Genomic DNA, 20,679 nt, shown 5'->3' with positions numbered 1-20,679 from the left:
AGACAGAAACGGTTGCCTCTTCACCCTGCATCTACATGTACAAGGCCTCAGTCACTAAATATAACAGAGTTTCCCTCCCTTCCTGAGAAGGTTCCATCAAAAGATCTACCTACCAAGGAAACGCCACCAAAGAGGCCGCCAACTGACCCTTCGGAAAGTTCTCCGCCGCCAACAGACCTTTCGGAAATCTCCAAAGACCCCAGAGAGTGTTCGGAAGTCTTTTAAGAGACTTTACGGGACACACTTGGTGATTTAGAAGAGGACGAGGAACAAGAAACAGTATTTGTTTCCCGCTGTGTCTGTATCGGAGCCTATTGTCACATCAATCCCAATCCAGACTGTCACAGTGGAAACCATACGGGAATACTCTCTCACAGACGCAACAACGCAGAATGACTTACCGTATCCTTTGACTGTCTGGTTCGTTGCCACTTCACAGAGAGACCGAGTAGGCCTTGGTGTTGGAGGAAAGATGTTTGTTACGTCAAGGATCACCCTCATGAATTACCCAAAGACATTACTATTCAAGCTTGTGGATATCCGCGACTCCCTCATCGTGTACTTCGTCGACCGGGATCCAGAATTCTTCTACATCATACTACATTTTTATAGAGTCGGTGTCCGTAATGTGCCGACCTATCCGACCATCCACCGTAAGCTTCAAATTGAAGTTGACTTTTATGAACTAAATTCGTTGGCTGACATTACGTATAACTGTCGTAATATATGCGGGAACTGTAAAGAGTATATTTATTGTATTGTAATATATAATGTATAAATTATATTCGGTTCATATTCGGTTCAGCTATTGGCTAATTGAGGTTACCTAGAGGTACGTAAGGGTATATATACCCCTAACGTCTGCTAATTGGTATACGCATAATTATTAGTCTCAGGGCAACATCGTATCTTTGTGAAAGCCTATACACCCACTTCAGGGATGGCCGATGTATCCCAGGCCCGTTGGGTAATAGTTGTTATTAAGATATTATATTATTAAACTGAGATACCCCTGTGGAATACCCAATACCTTATGAGAAGCCCATAAGTAAAGTTGGAGGTGCCACTTAGGATTAAATGGGAAAGAGAATATATGTAGGGCTTTAAATAAGTACAAATAGCTACTTTAATTATTTGTATATGTAGGATTTTTATTTATGGGATGTTGGAGGATTTTTGACTAGGAGTTTGTGTGATTTTTTCATCATTATATCATCTGACCATTTTATTGTTTCACCTGAATAAATTATTGTTATATTGTTAATCCCACCTTGTTCATTTATTTCTTATCAAATAAGGTTAATTTATGGGAGTGGATAACCCACAAGTTTGCTTACTCTCACCGGGAGTAGAACGCAACATATGTACTATGAATATGATATGGTTCCCCACAGGCCATCATAGTTCCATATATTATCAACCTCGTTCTCCCACAATTCCATATTAAAACAAGTCTCACAAAACTGGGGGAAGGAAAAACAAAATAATGCAAGCGGTCATGTCTTGATTACACAGCGTTCAATGAAAACAATCAGGCACATGTTCCCAAGATCACTTAATATAGAAGGCACAGGAGACACGCAGAAGCTCACTCAGCAAGGGCACAAAATACTGCTCGGCGTCCAGACCTCTTCTCACAAAAAATCAGCTCACATCCCTTATATATAGCCACCAATCGAGTTTAACTACTAAAGTAACTAAATATAGTAACATCCGGTAACACCCCTAATTAAACAACATTGAGATGATGACCATCTCAAAGGGCCCCGCTTAAGTAATAGACAATAGGATGAAAAGCATTCTAGAGAATTCTGCTTTGATCTTGACCTATTACTTCGAAATTTTACAGTTGGCATAAAACTTATATAATTCAATCTTATTACCCATTACATAGAGGCATTTTTGTTCAACCTTAACAAGATGAAGCAAGTGGGAAATAATCTATATAAAGAGATCTGCTATGACCTTTACAATGATTTAGTTCGAATAGTAGAGTCAATGCACACCATTAACCCAAAAGGCGAAAAGCTCTGTTAACGTAAACTAGGAGCAAAATAAGGCCAAATGGAGAGTATATATATGCTCTGAAAAAAGAAGTTTGCTTGATCCAATATTACCTTGACACTTGAGCTACGAACATCATTTAAGGTCACTGCACACTTTTTGATTGTAGGCACTCAGTGAGTGAAGTATGAGCCAGTTTAGACCAAAGGGAGAAAAGATATACCGCGGACAACGATTTTTAATATTATTCTGCTATGACCTTCGAATTTGAGGTCACTGCACACCCTTTACTGAAATCTCTGTTTATGTCAGGTATGAGCCAATGAGGACGTAGTGGAGAGTATATATGCTCTGAAATGAAGAATGTTTTCGTGACCTTCAAACTTTATTTAAAGTCACTGCATTTTCTTTGACCATAGGCACTCTGTGTGTGAAGTTTGAGCCAGATTGGACCAAGGGGAGTGAAGATATGCTGCGGACAAAGATCTTTTATATAATTTTGCTATGACCTTCAGCTTTGACCTAGAAACACGGTTCAAGGACACTGCACAGCCCTTACCCAAAGGCACTCTGTGGGTGAGGTATGAGCAAGATTGGGTCAAGGGGAGAAAAGATATGCTCCGGACAAGAGATCTCGGACGGACAGACGGATAGAAGACTGATTATTATAGGGCGCCCGCAGAGCGGAACCCTAATAAAAATCTACACTATATAACCAAACATCCCAATGTAAATATAGTAATATCAAGAATAAAACAATAATGCGTAAATATCCGACCAATGAAATGAACGGTAACTCCAACTTATCAAACATCTTTAAATCTACAAGACCAATTTCTACCAGTTTTGGTTAGAAGCATTTCAGGGATAAGAGAAAGCTAAATTGAGAAATTAATGACCTTACCACCCTATTTGGCCTCTGGGTAGGACCAAATATGTAAAAGAGGGCCAAATGTTATAAAAAAAATTCTGCTTTCTCACATGTTGGAAAAACTATATGGTTATAATTTTTATAAAGCCTTCTACCAGTAAATTTATGGCCTCCAGGGTCAGGGGTTCAGACCTTAGGACAGGGCAAATAAGGATATATGGTGAACATGTATTAAATCGTATAAAATCTTCTTCTAGAATCGAATCTCGTATTATTTAAAAAAATACTAATTACATGGTTTTTATGTTCTATAAACTTTATTACATTCTGAAATTCATGTGTCTTAGGTTTGTGGTTAAAGCCTCAGAGCGGGAACATAGTGTGAACACGTTTATATCTTTATAATCTTTTTTTCCGTATAAATTCGAGAAAAATTAAATGCATGTCAGATTATATTTGTTTGTAAATAAAATTATGCATATTTTCTGTTGCTTTTATGTCACTTATTTGAAGATAATCGAATGGCTTGCAATGCAAAAATATTGAAAAATGCTTAAAAAAGACACCATTCTCAAAATTTTGATAATTGACCTCATATAAATTTATAACGTAGGATACAGTCAATATAAGATGTTTGGGACTGAACATGTCTTTATCGTTACTGTTATCATCGTTTAATAGTTTGTTTAATTGAATTGAAATTGGTAGAGAATAGAAGATAGGGGAAATTTGGACTAAAATATTTTTAATATTTGTTTTAAAACCTAAATTTGTATAATTTTAGCAAAGTAAATTCAATATTTTTATAATGTTTTCATTAACTGTTTAGTAAGAATACAAATTCTTCCTCCTATTTGCTTCAGGGCTTGATTCTTTTAGATGAGTTATGGTATAGTAAAACTAGAATGTTATTTAAATAACAATACTGATTTTTTTTATTTAAATGACATCGTTCGTATTTACGTTTGATATTTTAATTCAGTTTAGCAATGATTTTACTGTTCGGAGAAAGTAGTTATTTCTCCAGAAATTCAGGGATATCTCTCTTAGAGCATTTTTCCCATCTGTTTTGAGTTTTAATTGCACTCAGTGGAAGGTAATATATCCAAGATTTCTTTATTGAAATGTCCCCTTTTTACCACGACAAATTGTAAAGAACGGATTTTTAATAGGAAAATCTGATATAGTTTATCCATTTGGAAGCTCTGTAAAGGTCTTGTTCGATTTTTTTCAGCGTTATTTTCCGGTTACTTGCAAGTAGCGTTAACCCAAGGTATTCCAAATTATTTCTTGTTAGAGTTCCCAGTATTTGATGGCGCTTTGCGTTGGCAAACTCTTCTGGCAATGAAAATAAACTGAATTAAATTTTTAGAAATCACGCTTATGTTTACAGTAGATATAGACATTTTCAACCTTTTTGACACAAAAGAAATTAATGAATCCGCTTCAAACAAAAATATCCGCGGTAACCGTCTTGCGAGAACATAAATTTGAGAAAACCCTCAACTTAAGTCTTGAAAATTACTCAGCTAAGAATAATCTTCAGTGGCTTTATGGCGATGATTTTGAGAATATTCTTAGCCGAGTAATTCTCAAGACTTTAGTTGAGAATTTTTTTGAGAATTCTCAAAGTTTTTATGGCGGCGGACCCATAACCATACAGCTGTCATCCTCTAGTCCTTCATCTGTTACTCTTGATTTACCAACGACCAGCAAAAGCCATGCATATTGATTTGTGTGTAAAAGGCCTGGCCCTGTTTCATCAACTCCACGTTTCGACGATTATATACGTAAGGGCATTTTTATTCCAGCGAAAGTTAGATGCTGCCCTGTCCGTTTTGACGGCGAAAAGTTTACGGATCATGCATTAGATAAAATAAAACCTGTCAGCAATGAAGTCAACTTGAGCAAGACAAACATCAAAATGTTGGTAGAAAATGGCAGGACCTTTGTGATTGAAAGAACAAATTATAGACTTGATTTTGACCACTCACATGCTTTAACAGTTGAAGACTACCTGACCCTCACAGGCATCTCAAAAATAGAGTTTGATATTTTTGATGACTTACGTCGATTGCTGCAATGTTCGAGAAACAGCAAAAAGAAGTGTAAGGACATGTGTAGCAACAACCTTCTCGAAACGCTTTTTGCAATGAATAAACATCAGGTATTGACTTAGATATTCATATCAATGTGTTAAATTAGAAAGCTTTTTAAATGTCTTTTGATAAACTTTTTATTTCAATTTTGATTTATTGAACTGTATTTTCTAACTGTATTTTCTAACTTTAATATGTAAGAAGAGCACTTAATTCGGTTACAAAGCATTGAAGTCATGATTCGTCGCAGCATTTTCAGGATTTCCCCACATTGTAAAGAGGAGGTGATAGTCACACTCGACCGCTGGCCAAGGAACTGTTTACCAGAACCATGACAGAAAACCCTTCCATACTTGTTCTCGACGGAACATATATATATATATATATATATATATATATATATATATATATATATATATATATATATATATATATATATATATATATATTTGTGCAGAAAAGTGTGATTTTTTTCAAGACGATCTTACAGCCTACACAGACACATGGCTTTGGTGAAGCCTATGCTAGTCGTAACAACCACTGGGTACATCGTTTCGGTATCTAGGCGATTTGAAGAACAGCATTACAAACATACTCAATTACATGATCAGGTCAAATGCTGAACAAATGAAAGAATGGGTCAGAGAAGGGGATATCTTCGTTGTGGGCAGAAGTTTCAGAGACTCGGATGAAATACTAAACGGATTGATATAAGTATGGAGATGGCCATGTTCCTTCCTAAAGGGGTGCTCGAGGCTTGTGCCATAGTCTAGTATCATAATCTAGTCGAAAAAAACCTTTTAACGGCAAATAATTATTATTTAATCCAGCATGGTTTTTAAACATAATTAAAGTGTGCTGATTCCAAAAAAATATGCTGGCCTTCATGAAAATGGCGTTAAGTAGCTCAAAATGGCGGACAGCCAAATTTTATATTTTTTCTTAAAGTCTTTTCATTATTGACAAACAATAATGAATTAATCCAGCTAAGTATTTTATCATATCTAAAGTGTGCTAAGTTTGAAAAAATTGGCTGGCCTTCCCAAAAAGCGTTTATTAGGTCAACATGACGATTCAAAATGGCAGATACCCAGATTTTATAATTTTTTTCCTTAAAAAATTGAAACTAGGGAAAACGCATCAAAAAATACCGCCCAGTAAAGTTATTTTTGCATATAAATTAAGGCGTGCTTAGTCTGAAAAATAAGCTTGCCATGACAAAAATGGCGCTAATTAGGTCAAAATGGTCGACAGGCAAATTCTATAATTCTCTTAAGTCTTAAAAATTGAGGTAAAAAACGATTATAAATTGGTTTAGCATAGCATTTTATCATAACTAAGGTGTGCTGGGTCCAACAAAATATGTTGATCGCGATAAATAGTTAAAAATGTTGGACAGACAGATTTCATCATTTTGCGTCTCACAGTCTCTTTAATGAAAAAAAAAAACAATACAAAATCACAAACTGGTCTAGCAAACATATTTATCATAATTAGGTTGTGCGAAGTTTGATGAAATGTGTTGGTCTTCATGAAAATGACGGTAATTTTGTCAAAATGGCGAATCAAATTGGTGTATACTAGTAGCCAAATTTCATTAATCTCTATGTAGACTACTGAAGGCCTCTTAAATGGGGAAAATGTTTGAATATCATAATTTCAATACCATGACGTAACAGTCAATCAAATATGAACACTTGTATTAATAGAAAAAAACTCCACCAGTTTTTTTGTGGATTTTTTTTTTCTGTTTTCCCCTTTTAAGCTACAGTATATAATTATGTTATTTATACAATCTTTTTTGAATGATAAGATTGTGATTTGAAATTTGCAAATGTCTTTACCCGGGAAGTAGTCACGTTTACATTCACACATAAAGGTTCTGCAACCTGTGGGGCAGTTGCAAGCTATCAAATCTAAGAAAGCTTAAGGTATAAGATCTTAAGGTCATTAGTTCCAGCAACAAACAACCATCACTTAATTTATTCCCCCATCTCGGCTGGGCATGGTAATATGGGCATGCTTATATATGCCTGTCTCCCTATCATTACCTTGGTGTGTGTTTGTTTCATAAGCAACGTACATGTAAGGCATATTCTAAGTTGGGACATATTCCCGGCTTTTATTTTAGTAAGAAAGCAAATTAAACCGCGTGTCAGCGGGCAATGTGTCTTGGTTATCCATATAAGTAAAGAACTTCTCAAACTCTTTGATTTTCTGGTCAGTAAATTCCCCTTTTCATACTTGTTTCTGTACACTTATTATGTCGATTTTCTCGATATGCTGTAGAAATAAGAAGTTGTGTCACACCATATTCGTGAATGAAATGAACCAAGTGCTAATTCAAAGTTCTATAAAAGGGGAACATTTTCTCTTCAACAACATTGACAGGGATGTTTATCGGCTTTCAAGAGGTTCATACATCCATCAGCAAACTTACTTGTGAGGATATGTTGCAAATTAACACTGGCATGGTCTAGCATAAAAGCCTCAACTTTTCCTCTGAATATGGACACGCTTTGCTATACTTTCCTCAGCACATTCGGCCAAACACATGTTAACAATTTTGCAAGAGGTTCTTTTATCTTTAACGAAGACATAGACAGCTTGATTCCTTATACAATATATAAATTGTCCCTATTAATGTTAAAAAAAGTAAAATTCTTTGGGTTGCCCAAAACATATTGCGCATACTTACATGTATGTCTATATATAAAGCTGGACGATATGTTTATCTCGGCTCATTTTAAATCACGAGTTTTTTTAGTGTATATGATGATATATTAGTTAGATTTATTTGCTGGAAAGGTATTAAAGGAAGAGAAAAACATATACTAGAATAGTTCTTCATGTCGTTCACTGTTCCTAAGTACCTGATTGTATCTCTGTTATCATATAAGCTTACGACATCGATGTCTTTAAAGCCTAAAAACACCAGTTTTATAGTGCAGAAATATTTCTCCTCTCTCACACTTTGCTTTGTAAGCATTTGTTGTATTTCACGAACCTGTACGTCGAAGAAATCGGTACATAAAGTATAATTTAAAAAAAAAAAACCCAGAAAGGTCTAGGAACAAAACGGATATTGAAAAGCATGAACACATGAACACGGAATGTTTAAATAAGATACCGGTATACGCCTTAATAAGACAAAACGGAAAATATTAACAATTTTTAGTAAAATATGGAACAGTTCTTTTTCTTCTTTAAAGTGTTCCAGTCTAATTTTTCATGTGCATATTTGTATAATGTAATACTTACAGGTATCATCCCTGTAAACGGCTTTAAAAGAGAAATATTAATTCTGGCTGTCGGCCATTTTCAAACGCCATTTTGACCCAAATAACGCCATTTTTGTAAAAGTAAGCATATATAGTCAAATTCAGTATACCCTAATTATGAATGAAAACTTTTTGTTGGACCGGACTATAATTGTTTTAATGTTTTGTTTCTTGATAAAAACTTAAATAGAAAGTGATGAAATCTGGCACTAGGCCATTTTAAATCGCCATTTTGACCTATTTTACGGAATTTCCAGCATAGCTAGCATATTTTTTAAGACTCAGCATGTCTGAATCATATTGATAAACTTTGCTGGACCAAATTAAACTTGTTGGTATTATACTTTTTTCGTTTTAAAAAACTTTAAAGAAAAAAATATGAAATCTGGCTGTCCGCCATTTTGACATAAAAAGCATCGCTTTATTGAGCATGGATTCTTAGACTAAGCAAGTCTTATTTATGATTTGAAAATTTATTTAAAAAATAATAATTGTTTGTTTCTTGTTTTTTTCACCATTTAAGAAACTAAAAGGAAAAAATATAAAATCTGGATGTCCACCGCTATGAATCGCCATTTTTTTAAAAGATAATTTACGACATTTTCTTGAAAATGGCATATTATTACTGACTATCCACACCTAAGTTATGATTAAAAACTTAGCTGAACGGAATATTCATTGTTTGTCTCACGCTTTATGTCCAATTCAGAAATATAAAACTAATTAACAAAATTTTAATATCCGCCTGGTTAAATGGCCACTTTGACCTAATTAACCACATTTATGGAAAGCCAACATGATTTGTAAGACTCAGCACACATTGGATATGATGAAATACTATTAAGGATCAATTCATTAGTGTTTGTCATTATTTTTTCCCATTGAAGTGACTTTAAGAGTAGAAGATTAGCTGTCCGCCATTTTGAATCGCCATTTTGACCTATTTTCACGAAGGCCATCATATTTTTCAGACTCGGCATACTTTAATTAGTCCCCTACCGGTTTCACCGGAGGGGACCTATAGCTTTCCTCTGCGTCCGTCAGTCCGTCCGTCTGTCCGTCCGTCCGTCTGTCTGTCTGTCCGTCCGTCCGTCTGTCTGTCTGTCCCACTTCAGTTTTCCCCTGTTTTTTTCTCTATGGGTTTGACGAATGACATGAAACTTGCTGAGCAGCTTCAAAATGTCAAACTGCAGATCAAGTTTACACTTTTGTAGCGTCTGGTTGACATATTTTCGAGAAAATTAATTTTTTATATCAAATTTTTTAATGTTCGGGTTCGTTATCGGGCTCGGTGTGTATCAAATAAATTTCTACAAACCGGTAGGGGACGTGTATTGCTTATGCAATACTCTAAGAATGCTTGTTATGATAAAAACTATGCTGGACCAAATGATAATTATTTGCCGTTAAAACGTATTTCTAGAGCTTTTTTTTTAAAAACCAGGACTAGACTACCATAGATAATCAAAACGTAACGGTAATAATTTTTTTCTACTTAATATGAATAAAAAAATATTTTAACTCGTTTTAATATCATCATTAATAAATTGTTGACGGTTCAGATGGGTAGTCGAATCGGCGAGCAGCAGACTGAATACCTGGCGACTGCTATATAAAACCCTTCCAAACACACACATCCCAAATATTGTAGATAATGCCTAAATCATTTGTGCGTTATGCAACAAATTCAGGCCACCTCTTAGCAGCGGAACTTTCGAAAAAGATATTGAGGTAGCCGCACCATGGTCATCAAATGAACTTCAAAAGTATTTTCAGACATCATACTACGTGGCATTCAATCTTCAATTTGTCATTTAAATATAGTTCTGTTATGCAATTTCTGAATATTACAGGACTAGATCGAAGATCATATAAATGGACTCCAATAGATACATCAGAGGCATGTCCGTCATGCATGCCCTAAACTGATTGAGAATGAAATCCGGAAGCTGACTCTTGGCGTATACCAGGTTAAATTGGCCTGCTCTTACACCCTAGAACATTGTAGTCCTAGTGGAATTTATGACATTCTTGTAAGTAGTAATGTGGCATTGATCCTTTCTGCAGAAATACAGAGTCGCCATATCCCTGCCAAACGCTACAAGCTTTAGATCCAGGACAACGACATTATCGTTGAAGGGCCGTATTGCTTGCATAAAAACGGAAGTAGAGTGGTGGGGATGTGTGCTCACATTACAAGTGTGGTATGGTATTTTTCTTATATGCGACATGGAGCCAGTCAGCTCAAGGGCATTCCAAATTTGGGTAGATACCATCGAGGATGCTTCTAGGATTCCGACAATTGACGAATCGGACAGTGATGATCAAGAGGGATAACAATTTTATTATGATGCATCCTATCATTTCTGAATTTTTTTTTCTAAATTATTGTAAATTATATTTTTATGATTGTTTTTTAAGTATGTTTGCATTTATGGATGTTTTATATTGACCTATATCATTGAACGTCTATAATTTTATGTCTTGACTTTATTTCAGTGCATCTTTTAAATCATTACTTCAACATTTGAGACAGGCTCTGTGCCACAGTGAAACGTTCCTTAGAACGAAACATGAATATATTTTATTAATTTGTGCATATCTTAACCGACTTGACCAAATTTTGAATGCTTTAAATTAATATTTTTGATCTTAAAAAAAAAGATCCGCAAATTCAATTCTAATTCGCTTAACTGTGCATTGGGTTGTCCTCTAAAGAATGGCAAATATTGCAACACCTCTACTACTCTACTCTTAACAGGATAGAAATCTGTTGCCCTATAAGGAAAATGTTCAAAAGTACAAGGAACTTTAATTTTAGGTCCACTTGAAAGGGTTCTTCCTGTATACCAGGAATGATCAGACTTTAAGAAAACCCTGTTTTTCATAATCCCCTAAATACTCAAAAACCAGCTTTCCTGGTTGAGATTGAAAACAACTCTCCAATATTCTGTTTTATTATGAAAGCTGATATAAGAGGTGCTCCAAATGAAAAACATATTATGTTTGTGTCTTGAAGTAAACCGTAAATAGCAAGCAAATCAATAGGTTTAATTGGTACTTTTAAGTTTTGATGGCAATTTTACATTAATTTTCAGGATGTGATTTCCCGAAATTTATAACATGCTTGAATTGTTTAAACCGGCTACCGACCAAAATATAGATAGAACCCCATAACCCAAGAAAAACCAATTGCAAAATATATCATATGCAAACTCCTTAATAAGATTTTTTTTAAACAAGAATCTTTAAAGAAGTCAAAGTTACTTTTAAATTTTATTTCTGTCGTCGATCTTTTATATGAATATTGATGCTAACCGGTTTAAGCAAGTTTACATTCTGTTGTTATTATGGTGCGTGGTTGCAACAGTGATTTCCTATAGTCTACCTAATTTTTTATTCGTATATTTTCAATAGATAACTTCGTTACATGGTTAACCATCGCTACAAATGTGCGTTATCTGTTCTTTGATAAGGAACAATAAAATTTTATCTAATGACAAACCTTGAATCAAAATTTCCTGTAAAAGATGTAAATATTTAATCTATTATACATATTACAAAAACCGATGAATATAGCTTAAGCGCTTCTCTCTCTCTCTCTCTCTCTCTCTCTCTCTCTCTCTCTCTCTCTCTCTCTCTCTCTCAATTTCATCCATACAAACAACTGTATACATATAACGAACATGGTTGTATACTTGTTAAACTAATTTGCAAATGTATTTTGTAAATAATAAATTTCAAATGGTTTCAATTGGTTTGTAAAAAATATTCAATGCCAAGCTTTTTATAATGATAATTATATTAAAAAAATACCAAATGTGGTGTCGTTTGGTAATTTTGTTTGCAGATCTTGTTTAATTATTTCAATCCGGCAATATTTTTGAAGATCAATGTGTATAGATCAAGTTCTTATCAAAATGTTTCCCTGTTCCCACGTAGTGATAAAACACTGGGTACCTCCTAGGATGAACAGGAAAATATTGTCAGTAAAATGCCAAATTTTGAGAAATTAATTACATCACAAAATCCAAAATAATGTAATTCTCCATTCATCTTCCTTCTAAATCTTATTCGATTCACGAACTTTACAACACTTTTATCTCTAGAATTGAATAATAATTTATCCTTTCGTGGCAAGCGTATGTTATATATTTCTCATGTTCAACATTATTTCGTACATACAGAAACTTCCTTAGCAAACTAAGGATTAATTATATTGATGCAACATTATTCTATTCAATATCTAATACTCAGGTATCATTTTCACTAAAAATTAAGTTTGTAAATGATCGGCCTTGCTTTTACTCCCTTATATGCATAGAATGTACACTATATAATAGTAGATTTTAAGGGTGTCTTGTTTAAAATTAAATATTATATTTTAGATTCCTACATGAATTTATTTGTACTTTATCCTCGTTTCAAACATCAGATTTTAGATTCGATGAATGTGTAATATTTTTCAGACAATACGTGTTTGTTGCGGTTTATTTTCTACGTCGTTTTACTCGAGGAAAAGATGACTTTTAATCAACTTACTTCTTCATATAAGACGGTGAAAAATATCTTCTTTAGGTCGTGGGGGTATGAACATATTTCAAAATCATTTAAAAAATGATAATTAATTAATATGATTGTACATTTATTAGTTATCATATTTGGCCCAGAAATTTGAGCACTGCTCGATTCCTCTGACAAGTTGAGTATTTTAATTCGTCAGGAACAGGCAAGAAGAATGAATCTCCCAATTTGATAATTCTTTTGCCATATTTACGTCATTAAAATGACGAACATCTATTCTGTAAAATTGTCCATTCTGTAATTCACAACGCAGACGAGTTTCAAAACATTTACTTTTCAAATATAAAACACATATAAAAACTGAATTCTTCTTTATAAAACAAATACGACTGACTGTACCATTAAAAGGATTTTCTTTCACTTAAACGAAGTTTCGAGACTTGTTTATCGTTTAACGATATTTTATCACTGTACCCTCTATGGTCTATATATCTTTTTAAAACATCATTTAAACAAATCATGTTTTAGATAAAAGCTCAAGGTAAACTGCCAAGTAAACACACACAATGGTGGATTTATCAACATTAAATTGAGTGAGTTTTTTTTTTTTTTACAATATCTATTCAGCAAAGGACTTGATTTTGTTTTAGATTATTGAAAAGTTAGAAAAAGATTTAAAGGGGCATGGTCACGATTTTGGTCAAAAATTATTTTTTCGATTTTAATGTTTACAATGCTTAGTAAGGCATTTTTAATAGGCAACCAAAATTTGAGTGTCATTTGCTTACAATTCTTTGCTATGTTAACAAAGCGTTTGTTTATATTTCGAATGTTTAAGTGAAAATTCCAGTTTTAGACTTAAAATAAATGTGTTAATCGTTAGGAACTGTTTATATATGCTTTAAATGAACAATAAGATACACAAACCAGCTTTAAAAAGATTTTTTACTGGTATATTGAACCTATGTAAACAAAAACAGGGCACGAGCCTTGTTTACATGACGAAGAATTGCCCTCTATCTTGCTTAAAACTCAACGACTGGTACCCAAATTTCATTTGATCATTAGAAATGCATTCCTAAAGCATTGCAAAAAACAAGTGAAAAGCCGTCAATGTGACAGCAAACCGAGTTTTCTTTTATGTGAACTGTATCCATAATCCATGTCAACCCGTATCCAGTGAAATGGAGTACCCTATCTGCAACATTTTGCCAAAAAATGACTAAGTTCAAAAGCTAGTATTTTTTTTTCATAAATAATCAGAAATAAAAATCCTAGCAATATGAACACCTCTGATATATGTACAATTAATCTGCGAAAGAACAACTTCCTATGTTGAGAACTGTAGGAGGAGTTATCCGTACAATGAGGGTACCCTATATGCAATATTTTGCCAAAAAATGACTAAGTTCAAAAGCTGGTATTTTTTAAATAAATTATCGGAAATCAAAATTCTAGCAAAATGCACACCTCTAATATAGGTACAATTGATCTGCAAAAGAACAACTTCCTATGTTGAGAACTGTAGGAAGAGTAATCCGTACAATGAGGGTTCCCTATATGCAATATTTTGCCAAAAAATGACTAAGTTCAAAAGCTGGTATTTTTTCGATAAATTATCGGAAATCAAAATCCTAGCAATATGCACACCTCTGATATATGTACAATTGATCTGCAAAAGAACAACTTCCTATCTTGAGATCTGTAGGAGGAGTTATCCGTACAATGAGGGTACCCTATATGCAATATTTTGCCAAAAAATGACTAATTTCAAAAGCCGGTATTTTTTCGATAAATTATCGGAAATCAAAATCCTAGCAATATGCACACCTCTGATATATGTACAATTGATCTGCAAAAGAACAACTTCCTATCTTGAGAACTGTAGGAGGAGTTCTCCGTACAATGAGAGTACCCTTTTGGCATCCGCCCGCCCGCCCGCCATTTTCACCATTGGAAAACCCGGTTAATAAAAACAGAAAAATAAAATTTGACCAAAATCGTGACCATGCCCCTGTAAGGCAAAGATATAGTTCGCAATGTCACTGAACAGTCAAACGTATTATTGATCCTGATATTTACCATTTTTATTTGAAAAAATAAGCCTTTCAGTTAATTGGTAGTTAATTCAGTCAATTGACAGTTAGTTAAAAGTTGACGAAATAGTTCAGTTAGCCTTAAAGAATTTTGTTCACATTAATATAACTGACTGTCAGTTTCGATTTGTGCACGTCACAATTTTTGTTTTCATTGGCACAGTAAGTTTTGAGATGTCGTATAGAGTTTTAAATAGGTTCCGGTCCCTTCGTTCATTTTCCGTTCCTCCATTCTTAGCCTCTGCTCCAGTTTCCACTTTCCTCTCATCTCTCTTGCCATATTTTCTTTCCCCTCTTTCTCTTTTTCCCAGTTGTCCCTCTCAGAATATTTAAAGGCTCCGCAGCTCTAGGAGGGTAACCGTGACCCAAACTCTTGTTAAGGAAGTCAAGGTTTGGCTCACTGTTAAGAAAATCACCAATAGGGTTGTTAGCTGTTCTAACAGGTCCTAAAGCAAGTAGGAGTTCTGATGTCAGGGCATCCTCAGCTGACTGAACATTGACAATATGGTCCAATCTTAATGCGTTGATGGGGATCCTAAACCCGATTAGAAGTTGTCCGCCGTATTCTGCTGGCCCACAGGTCTTGAAACACGTTTATATCCCACAGGTCTTGAAACACGTTTATGTCCATCCTTGCAAATTGGCTTCCCTCCACCAGAAATATTGAGTCCTTACTTTTGTGAAGTTTACTCCTCCTATTTTCTACCAGGTTTTTTCGCTGCATCTGTGTGTTTAGCACAATGGGTCATATGGTCCTGTAGTTATAAAGTGACAAAGACTGCCTTAGAAGGGTGCACTGTACAAAGGAGTATTGTATTTGTAGATGACTTTTCCATCCCTGTTACTGGTCACACAGCCGCAAAAATAAGGCTCCAAAGCGAAGTCTCGAGACTGATCAGTTTGGCTCATTAGTTTAATGGCATAATCGTTTATCAGTTTTAATCACTGCACCCTCCATGGTCTATTTATCTGATTTATAATCAATGAGCTATTCTATAAAAATCATCATCTAAACAAATTACTTTTTGATGTAAGTTCAAGACAGATTGCTAAGTAATATACACGATGCTAGATTTATATACATTACATTGTGAATCTCTTATATTTCAGCCAAGACTTTGATCTTGTTTGCTTGAGCAATCCATTATGTTCTTAGAATATTTCAACCGAAAAGATGTGATTTTGGAAAAAATCTTTACATTGAAATTATGAAAAGGTGTAGCTAAATAACTGGTGAATTTGGTGAAAATCTATCACTTATATACCATCAAATCAATAATCGAAGTTTATATGTATAAAAACTTACAGAAAGTTGCAATTTTTAAAATCATACAGGAAAAAATAAGAGGGGAAACGGACAGACAGATAAAGTTTTCTTCCTGGACTGTAGAAACTATTATAAAAGTTTCATAATTTCAACTTCAGTTAAGGGCCTCGAAAATACATTTAGTTCATTTCCCACTACAGTGGAGTAAAAAAAAATTTTGATTTGATTGATTTCCTTTCTGTTGATTGACTATTAAGTGATTTATGGGACCTACAATTGAAAGAATCAGAAAGAAAATGACACTTCTCATTGTATATAAAGATTAACACGAAAGCTAAAATTGTAAACATTGCCTGTATCTTGCAATATTGGCGAGGAAAAACTGTCCAATTCCTGGAGCATCGGTTTTGCTTTCAATAAGGATTTTTGCTACATTTGTTTTTATTGTACAGAAACTGAGAACATAAACTGCAACAAAGTACTGGCTATAATTGCCTGTCCGTAACTGTAATTGATATTGATCACTATCTAGAAAATGTAAGTTTACATCAAAAAGGATGCTTTAATCTTCTGGATTTTATTTTTGGATAGAGTCCGAAATACGTAACAGCTAGATTTCATATATAAATGATTGCTATTAGTTGATGTTGGCGTGGTTTGTTTTAACAGACGTTGACACGCTTGTTTCGTGTACTCCTCCGGTATTTACAACAACTTTTCGGCTTCAATTGATTATTCATACCTGTAAACTGGCATTGGCCACTTTCTTGTACAGTTAATTTACAACAATTTGGATGCTTTATACAATGATCTATCGTTTTTTCGAAGAAGTTAGTCCGCAAAATGTAACCGCCCATTTTAGATATAATTGGTTGCTATTGGTTGATGTTTGCGTGCTTCAACAATAGAGGGTACGCTCTTTTTGGATACACCTATATACTTCCGCACGTGTATATCTGTTAAAGGTTTTGCCGCACATTAGTCCGGTAGTTCATCCACTGGACTTGTTAATGAAGCATGAAGTCCCTAAGTTTTCACGGTTTCTTGCTGCTACTGTTCATACTAACGCAAGTGAAGTAAGTGAATTTTTTTTTATTTTAGACGTATCAATAGCTCTTAAATGCATTTGTACTTTGTACTTGCCTGAATTATACCACTCGTATTAATATTAGGAAGATCTATATTTTTTTCTTAGTTTGCTTTGTTACCTATAATGCGTTTATAAAAGACTTCACTTTTCTTAAGATAATGCAGTGTTTTCTTTTTTCAGGATTGTTCAGTCTGCACCTTGCCAACAGACGACAAAAGTAGTTAGATCTTATCAGAGCAGGATATGCACTTGTCGGTGGTGGGGAATTTGGTAAGATAGTGAACTTTTTTTTTTTTTATCGCTTATCAGTTTTTTCAACTGGACCTTTCCTAAAATCGGGATATTAATGTTACGATCTTTCTTTAAATTTTTAATTTAGATAGATTTTCTTTATACCGGTATGAATAAAAGGTATGAATTTTGATTTCAGTCGTTTCAAATTATAGTGTTAATTAGGATAAGGCAAACTTATACTTATTGATTAGTTATTTGATGTGCTTATTAATTTAATTTTTGGATGTGTTACAGGTAATAACATTTTTGTGATATTATATTTATCGAATTTCGAGGCGCAAATTTGTTTGAAGATGATTGACAGTTAAATAACAAGATTGGCAGTAATAACTATTTCAGGGTAACGGGCGAATTCGCCGACATAAAAAGAGTTTTTTTTCCGACATGGAAACAGATTTACATGAAATTAACATTTAATTATGAAGTTCGTTAACATTAAATTTTTAAGCATTCAAAAGTGGTTAACTGTATCATATATAAACACATATGCAGGATTTATTAAAATAAATCGTTTTTAAAGGTATGTCTATGTGAACGATTTACATACATTGTACCAAATTAAGAATTTATATTTATTTTTACCCAGCCATCGGACAAAAATCAAGTATTTTTTTCTGTTGTTTACATATTTTTTTTTTAAATGTTGTTCTGCAGAGTTCATTTGGAAATTATTTAAAGCTTACTTATTTAAAATAATCTTGGTGACGTAAACTGCATTTGAAATCCGGAAACCCAAAAGGAAATTTTGGATGTCTTCATGAAATATTTTTTAATTTTTTTTTCGTTCAGTACTCACCATGACTGGGTCTGGCGGTATAATGAGGAGTATAAAACAACTTGTTGTGCTGGCTATGGAGGACCAAACTGCCAACGTAAGTATCAAACTCTCATAAAGTAAAAGGTTGTTCAATAAAAAAAAATGTGGCACATATTATATGATTATGAAGCATATGACTTCATCATTTTAGCTATCTGTAGCAGTGGATGTTATGGCCGTGGAACGTGCGTAGCACCTGAGCAATGCCGTTGCTATAATAGCGATCAGTATACAGGATATGCTTGTCAAACTCGTAAGATGAACAAAACTTCCTTGATTTATTTGACTTCTTACATCTGATCTAATTATCAACTGAAATTTTAAATGTTATTGTTGTAATTGTTTTAGCTGTGTGCAACCCACGTTGTGAACACGGCACATGTGTAGCGCCAAATACTTGTTCCTGTCACCATGGTTACAAAGGAAGACTTTGTAATGCACGTAAGTACGAAATTGGTGAAAATGTTTTTAGTTTAAAAAACCCCCCACAAAAAACAACAAAACACTATCTTAAAAACCCCCAAAACAATCAACATCAGTGTAGTTTAAAATGCTTTAGAGTACATAAAAATGATTAAAAACGAAATGACGCTAGTACATGTATGTGTCTCACAACATCCTAACATAACTGCATAACAGATTGTAAAGTTTGAATTTTCCTCAATAAAGTTATCATTATGATAACAAATGGTAAGATTTTGTTTCGGTTAAATGCACCCTTTTTTATTCTAAATATAAATAGAACATTATATCCTCTATTCCAACTTCTAGTTAGTAAAAACCAAGGTCTTTCAAATAGCTAGAATTTCTATCCAGATTTATAATACCCCCCGCTATCGAAGTCAGGGGGATATACAGGAATCACCTTGTTCGTCTGTCTGTGCAAAATTCATGACCGGTCCATATCTTTTTTTATGGAAAATCATTAGAAGTTCTTACTTACCACAAATATTGCTTATTACCAGAGGTTGTGTAATGACTTTGACCCAAGGTCATTTGGGCAAGGTCTAGGTCACTGACAGGAAAAGTACAAATTTTTTGTTTCTTTTATGGAGAAACATACGAAGTTCTTACTTCACACAAAGATTGCTTATGACCTAAAGATGTGTCATGACTTTGACGTCCCAAGGTCATTTTGGTAAGTTAAAGGTCTGTGTTGAAAATATGCTTAATTTCTGTCTGTATCATGTTTTGTATTAATAGAAATGATTAGAAGCTAAAATTTCACACAAAGTTTGTATCAGACCACATTAAATTTTTATGCCCCCCTTTGAAAAAGGGAGGGCATATTGCTTTCCTGCTCTCTGTCGGTCGGTCGGTCCACCAACAGTTTCCGTTCATTTTCTTTGCAGAAGATTAACATATTTAAATGAAATTTGGTATTTATTTATAACGATAAATGTTAAAGGGGCATGGTCACGATTTCGGTCAAACTCTATTTTATGTTTTTATTATTTACAATGCTTTAGATATGCATTTTTAATGATCAATGAAATTTGAGAGTTAGTCATTAGTTTATAAGCAAGATACAGAGCGCACAATTCATTGATTTGTAAACAAGGCTCGTGCCCTGTTTTTGTTTACATAGGTTCAATATACCAGTAAAAATTATTTTTCAAGCTGATTTGTCTGTCTTTTTATTCATCTTAAGCATAAATAAAAAGTTTATAACGTTTAACACATTCATTTAAGGTCTAAAATTGGACTTTTCACTTCAACATTCAAAATGTAAACAAAAGCATTGTTTAAATAGTAAAGAATTGTGAGCTCTGTAACTCGCTTATAACTCAACGAATGACACTCAAATTTTTGTTGCATATTAAAAATGCCTCACTTAAGCATTGCAAACATTAAAATCAGAAAAATAATTTTTGACCAAAATCGTGACCATGCCCTTTTAAGTCAAGTTTAATGTTTAGTACGACTGAGCAATTTTCGGCAGAGTTATGCCTCTTAGGAAAAACATAGAAAAAAATTAATAATTTGCAGTTTCCGTTCATTTTTCTCGCAGAGGATGCATATATTTATAATCAAATTTGGTACATGTATACAGGTTTATCATGAAAATATCTATGTCAAGTCTAATTGTTGGTACAATCGAATAATTTTTGATAGAGTTATGCGTCTTAGACTTAGAAAAATTCCAATTATATGCAGTTTCCGTTTATTTTCTTTTCAGCGGTTGTACTTACTGAAAAGTTACTGAAAACTAGGTCAAGTTTATTTTGGGTATGATCGAATAATTTTTGACAAAGTTATGCGCCATGGACTTAAAAAATTCCTATTATTTGCAGTTTCTGTTCATTTTCTTTGCAGATCTTTCAATTATTTGCAGT

At 33.8% G+C, this 20,679-nt stretch overlaps 1 protein-coding gene across 1 annotated transcript in view; it reads left to right on the top strand.

Moving 5' to 3' along the window:
• Window positions 1–13,313: 13,313 nt before the first annotated feature.
• The window catches only part of LOC105341969 (uncharacterized), a 40,285-nt gene continuing 32,919 nt past the window's right edge, over window positions 13,314–20,679 (top strand). The window contains exons 1-6 of the mRNA XM_034467735.2: window positions 13,314–13,372; window positions 17,108–17,218; window positions 17,413–17,502; window positions 18,316–18,398; window positions 18,495–18,596; window positions 18,692–18,784. Coding sequence (XP_034323626.2) covers window positions 17,160–17,218; window positions 17,413–17,502; window positions 18,316–18,398; window positions 18,495–18,596; window positions 18,692–18,784 — 427 coding nt within the window. The 5' untranslated portion in view covers window positions 13,314–13,372; window positions 17,108–17,159. The remainder of the gene's footprint in view (window positions 13,373–17,107; window positions 17,219–17,412; window positions 17,503–18,315; window positions 18,399–18,494; window positions 18,597–18,691; window positions 18,785–20,679) is intronic.

Source organism: Magallana gigas, chromosome 6 (assembly GCF_963853765.1).
Source record: "Magallana gigas chromosome 6, xbMagGiga1.1, whole genome shotgun sequence".
In the NCBI taxonomy this organism is placed as follows: domain Eukaryota; kingdom Metazoa; phylum Mollusca; class Bivalvia; order Ostreida; family Ostreidae; genus Magallana; species Magallana gigas.
This window is presented reverse-complemented; position numbering and strand designations above follow the sequence as displayed.